Here is a 5589-nt window from a genome sequence, read left to right as displayed (position 1 = left end):
GACGAGTTAATGGGTGCAGCAAACCAACACGGCACATGGATACATATGTAACAAACCTGCACATTGTGCACATGTACCCTAAAACGTAAAGTATAATAATAAAATAAAATAAAATATAATAAAATAAAATAAATAAAATAAAATAAAGAAATTTGTTAAAATATATGACATTAAATGGGGATGACAGTGTTTTGGAGGGTGTTGGAAGTGTTCTAAAATTAGATTGTGATATTTGTTCCAAAGTTGATAAGTTTACTAACAGCCATTGAATTGTAACAAAATGAGGAATTTTATGTTATTTTATTTATACTTTTATGAAGCTGTTAAAAAACAAAATACACTATATTCCTAGGCAAAAATTAACTTTGAAAGACACAATAGTGATGTTCAATGGGGTTTAAAACTTACAATTACATTGGCATATTTTTTTTTTTTAGAAATATATTATAACATAATTTTATCTAAAATATGTAATTTTCTATAGTTGGAAAATAATTACACATTTTATTTATAACAATTTTTCTGATTTTTCTTTATTTTACAGAATAAACAGAACATTAAAGATGCTTATATAACCGTGCTTAACCAGTTGGAAAGATTTAAGCTTTCAGCATTAGCACCTCTTTTTGGAAGTTTAAAATGGAATAATATTATGGAAGAGGTAACAAAACATTTTAAAAAGCTTTGTATTTGAACTAAGTTTTTAGTTATAGAAAAGTTACAAAAATCATACAGAGTTCTCATATACTTCTCATCCAGCTTCTCCTAATGTTAACGTGTTAAATAACCACGGGACATTTATGAAAACCAGGAAATTAACATTGTGTCAATCCTATTAACTAAACTTTAGACCTTATTCCAATTCCACTGACTTTTCCACTGACATCTTTTTGCTATTTCAGGATCCAGTCCAGGATACCACATCCATTCAGTTGTCAGTCACACTTTTGAGTGTCTTCCAGTCTGTCACAGTTTCTCAGTCTTTTCTTGTCTTTCATGACCTTGACATTTTTGAAGACCACAAATCAGTAATAAGGTTATACATCTTTGGCCAGAATGTCCCTGAATTAATCTTGGGTCCTCAGTGCACCCTAACAGTATGTGTGAGCATTGGTGAAGTTGGTGCCTGACAGTTTTCTCTACTGTGCTGTTACTATCTTCCCTTTGTAGTTAATAAATCTTGAAGACGTGCTTTGTGACTATGCAGATCCTGTTTCTTCTCAAACTTTAGTTGCTTCACTTTAATGCCCACAGTGGATCTTGTCTGCAACAATGATTATTGATGTTTTTGCCTAATGGTGATTTTTTATTTCACTCTTTCCTTGGAATTCCACTGTAAAGGACAGCTGTCCTAGTGCTGCCATTTATTTGTTTATTTATGTCAGTACGGATAAATATATTTATTTTTTATTACTGGTTAAAATCCAACATTATAATTATTTTGGAGCTCAAAATGTTCCAGGTTTGAACATTAGAAGCCCCTTTAGGTTGGCGCCTGTGTTCTTTTACAAGCCCTCATCTTTCTGTACTTTCTAACTTTCTGAAATCACAAGATGGTCCAGTCTCATCTTGTATTTTCCCTGCCCCACCCCTGAAATTAACCACTTCGCCAAGGAAGAAGGTATTTAGAAGTTCAGATCTGAAAACTTTGTTGGTGAACTGCTACTGGGGTGTCATTGCTACTAGGACTTTTTGGCAAATGGAACTAGGATTCAAATCCATAATGGTTTATTTTACCCCTCCCCTTTCTTTATTTTTAATTTCTCTCTTCAATCATGAGAAATCCAGTTTTCGTTATCTACAATATATTCACTTATTTGTTCAATTCTAATACACACAGAAAGTTATTTTATTTTATTTATTTTGATTTTTATAGATTCAGGGAATACATGTGCAGGTTTGTTACATGAATATATTGCATAATGTTGAAGTTTGGTTTTCTAGTGTACCCATCACCCAATGCTGTACTCAGCAGATAACTCTTCAACCATCACTCCCCTCTGACTCACCCCGTTTTGGAGCCCCCGTGTCTATTATTTCCCTCTGTATAGTAATTTTGTAATTGCTAACCATACCTGTGAGAAAAAGTCAATGAGATTATAAGATATATGTGCAGTTCTATTTTAACTGTAGCCATGGAATATGTTAATATACTGTTTCCAAAGTTATTCAGGTTAGTGACTTTCTCACCCACCTCCTTTGGTGTGGTTGTGTTATCCTTTATTACGTAATGCAGTTAGATTCATTGGTTAGTGTTTGTATTTCATCTTGGGTCCCTCCCACCTATTTCCTGGTTGTTTTTAATTGTGTTCATTTTGAAAGGTATGTGAAAGGTATAGGAAACATTACCACTGCACACACACACACACACACACACAGACACACATTCTGGTGTTAAACACATAGATCGTAGCTTCTATTTTTTTTTTTTTTTTTTTGAGATAGTCTTGATTCGTCCCCCAGGCTGGAGTGCAGTGGCATGATCTCGACTCATTGCAACATCCACCTCCCAGGTTCAAGCAATTCTCTTGCCTCAGCCTCCCAAGTAACTGGAACTACAGGTGCCCACCACCATGCCCGGCTAATTTTTGTATTTTTAGTAGAGATGGGGTTTCACCTTGTTGGCTAGGCTGATCTTGAACTACTGATCTTGTGATCCACCCACCTCGGCCTCCCAAAGTGTTGGGATTACAGGCGTGAGCCACCGCGCCCCGCCATAGCTTCTATTTTCTTGAGTGTTTTTATCATAAATGCATGAATGTTTATTAAAAGTATGGATATAATTATGTGATTTTTCCTCCTCAGTTTTATTAGTATTGTATAGGGTATTAATGATTTTCCCAGTACTGAAGCAACTCTGTATTACTGGAATAAATCCAACTTAGTCAGGGTGCATTACTTCTTAATATGGTGTTGGATTCTGTTTACTAATATTTTGTTTAGAATTTTTGCATCAGTATGCATGAAATGATATTTCTGTAATTTTGTTTCTTTGAATTGCCTTTATCTGGTTAGATGTCAGTGTGATATTTTCTTCATAAAAAAGATTAGAATATCTTCTCTTCTTTTTCAATATTCTGAAATAATGTATAGATCATTGGGATTATCTAGTCTTTGAAGATTTGACAGAAATCCCTGTGAAGCCATATGGTCCTGGTGCTTTTTTGTGAGATATTTTCTTAGTTTTCTGTATTTCTTCCATGGCAATTGACTTCTTTGGGCTTGTTAACTCTAATGGGGTCAAATTTAATAATTTATTCTTCCGTGAAAATTATCTATTTCACTTAAGTTTTCAAGTCAATTTGCATAGAACTTTGTGAAGTAGGCTTTTGTGATTTAATTTATCTTCTGTTTCAATAATTACTTTGCCGTTTAATTTTTGTTTTGTATATTTGTGAGTTCTCTTGTTTTTTTCATGATCAAGTTAGCTAGTGGTTTGTCTGTTTTTAAGTTATTTAAAACCAAGAATTTTGATGTATTAATGAGATCTATTGATTTTTTTAAATTATTTTGTGCTTTCATCTTTTACTTTTTTTGTTTGTTGGTTGTTTCTTTTTAGATTTTTTGGGGAGGGTTGCGAACTTACTTAAAAACTTCATTTATTTTTATTGTTAAACATACTTAGTGAAATAAACTTTCCTCTGAATCACTGCCTTAAATATATCCCATAGATTATGCTGTAAATTGTTTTTGTCATTTAAAAAAATAAATTCTTTAATTTCAGTTTGTATTCCTTTCACCCAAGATTGACTAAATAGAAATGTTTTTAAGTTCCAGATTAAAGCCCGTTTGTGATTTTTTTTTTTTTTTTTTTTTGAGACAGAGTCTCACTCTGTCGCCAGGCCAGAGTGCAGTGGCACGATCTCGGTTCACTGCAACCTCCGCCTCCTGGGTTCAAGCAATTCTCCTGCCTCAGCCTCCCAAGTAGCTGGCACTACAGGCTTGTGCCACCACACCCAGCTAATTTTTGTATTTTTAGTAGAGATGGGGTGTCACCAAGATGGCCAGGATGGTCTCGATCTCTTGACCTCGTGATCTGTCCTCCTTGGCCTCCCAAAGTGCTGGGATTACAGGCATGAGCCACCGCGCCCGGCTACGTTTGTGATTTTTTAAATTTCTTTTTTTTCCCACTACCTTTATTGTATTATGAAGATGTTAACATATAATTAATTTTTATGGATGTGCTGGGGACATTTAAGACAAATGAAGATTCCCTATCACCACAATGTAGTTTGATTCATAAGGTCTACTCTGTTGATTATGGTGGTTTACGTCTTTTATCCCTTACTTTTTGTCCAGCTCTCTCTTTTGTGTATTAAAATTTGTTATTATAGGTGAGTTTCTCTATAGAGTTTCTTTTATCTTTTGTCATTTTTGTTTCACAAAGTTGGTTGCCATGCTATATGTTGGATAATTTTTCATAAGGATTATCTTTTCATTATAGATTATGGCTTTTAGAATAAAAGACTGCTTTTCTTTTTCACATGTAATGCTTTTGAGTTTGAATTCTACTTAGCCCAATGTAAAGATACTAACCTCTGCTCTCTTTTAGTTTCCATTTACCTGATAGAATTATGTCCATTCCTTTATTTTTAGTCTTTCTGAATCACTTTTTAGTTGTGTGTCTTGTATATGGAATATGGTCCAAGTTCAAATTATTTTTTCTTTTATAGGTAAGTCTCACATTTATGATTGATATGTTTGGTCTTGATTCTATAATATGTTATAGGCCTTTGTATTCAGGTGTGTTAAGTTTCTTTAATTATGAGATGTGTATTCTTTGTTATTTTATTTAAATAATTTTAAACTTTGGGCTGTTTTACATGTTTTGTTATGGTAATTACCTTTGTGCCGCACCATTTTTATAAAATGAATAATCTCAATCCTCTGTTTCCTTATTTTACCTTTCGCTCTCTGGTTTCTGAGGTTTTAATTTTTCTCAGTATCCTCTAGCACTCATTTATTGTGTATAGTGGGTTTTCTTGTATTATTATTTTTAAAATATTAATTTTATTATTATTAAATTATCATTATTACTATTTTTTTTTTATTGAGACAGTCTTGCTCTCTTGCCCAAGCTAGAGTGCAGTGACACGATCTCAGCAACCTCTTTGCCTCCCTGATTCAAGCGATTCTTCCACCTCAGCCTTCGTAGTAGCTGGAACTACAGGCCTGTGGCACCACACCTGGCTAATTTTTGTACTTTTATTAGAAATGAGTTTTTATTATGTTGCCCAGGCTGGTCTCAAACTCCTGGCCCCAACCTCCCAAAGTGCTGGGATTATAGGCATGAACCACCGTGCCTGGCACAATTTTGTTGTTGATAAGATGTGCGATGATATAAATATTTTTTTGTCTTTCATTTCTTTTATTTTTCTGACCTTTTTTCGTTTTTATTTTATGTCATTTAGTTGTTTTCTTACCTTTCTTCATTAAATTTTATTGAGATTATTCTCCATTGGGCGTCTTGTAACTTATTCTTTATTTCTGGATAGCTTTGCATTTTTCTATGATTATTTTGCTGAATTAATTATTTATTGTCTCTTTCTTTCTTTCTTTCTTTCTTTCTTTCTTTCTTTCTTTCTTTCT

General features: G+C 33.4%; 1 protein-coding gene across 1 annotated transcript in view; it reads left to right on the top strand.

The window, feature by feature from the left end:
• The window catches only part of DDX60 (DExD/H-box helicase 60), a 114061-nt gene that overhangs the window by 21698 nt on the left and 86774 nt on the right, over positions 1-5589 (top strand). Inside the window, exon 6 of the mRNA XM_032148879.2 lies at positions 545-661. Coding sequence (XP_032004770.1) covers positions 545-661 — 117 coding nt within the window. The remainder of the gene's footprint in view (positions 1-544; positions 662-5589) is intronic.

The sequence above is a fragment of the Hylobates moloch genome, unplaced genomic scaffold, assembly GCF_009828535.3.
Source record: "Hylobates moloch isolate HMO894 unplaced genomic scaffold, HMol_V3 SCAFFOLD_3, whole genome shotgun sequence".
In the NCBI taxonomy this organism is placed as follows: domain Eukaryota; kingdom Metazoa; phylum Chordata; class Mammalia; order Primates; family Hylobatidae; genus Hylobates; species Hylobates moloch.
The sequence above is the reverse complement of the archived record's forward strand: the minus strand, read 5'-3'. Positions and strand labels throughout refer to the sequence as shown.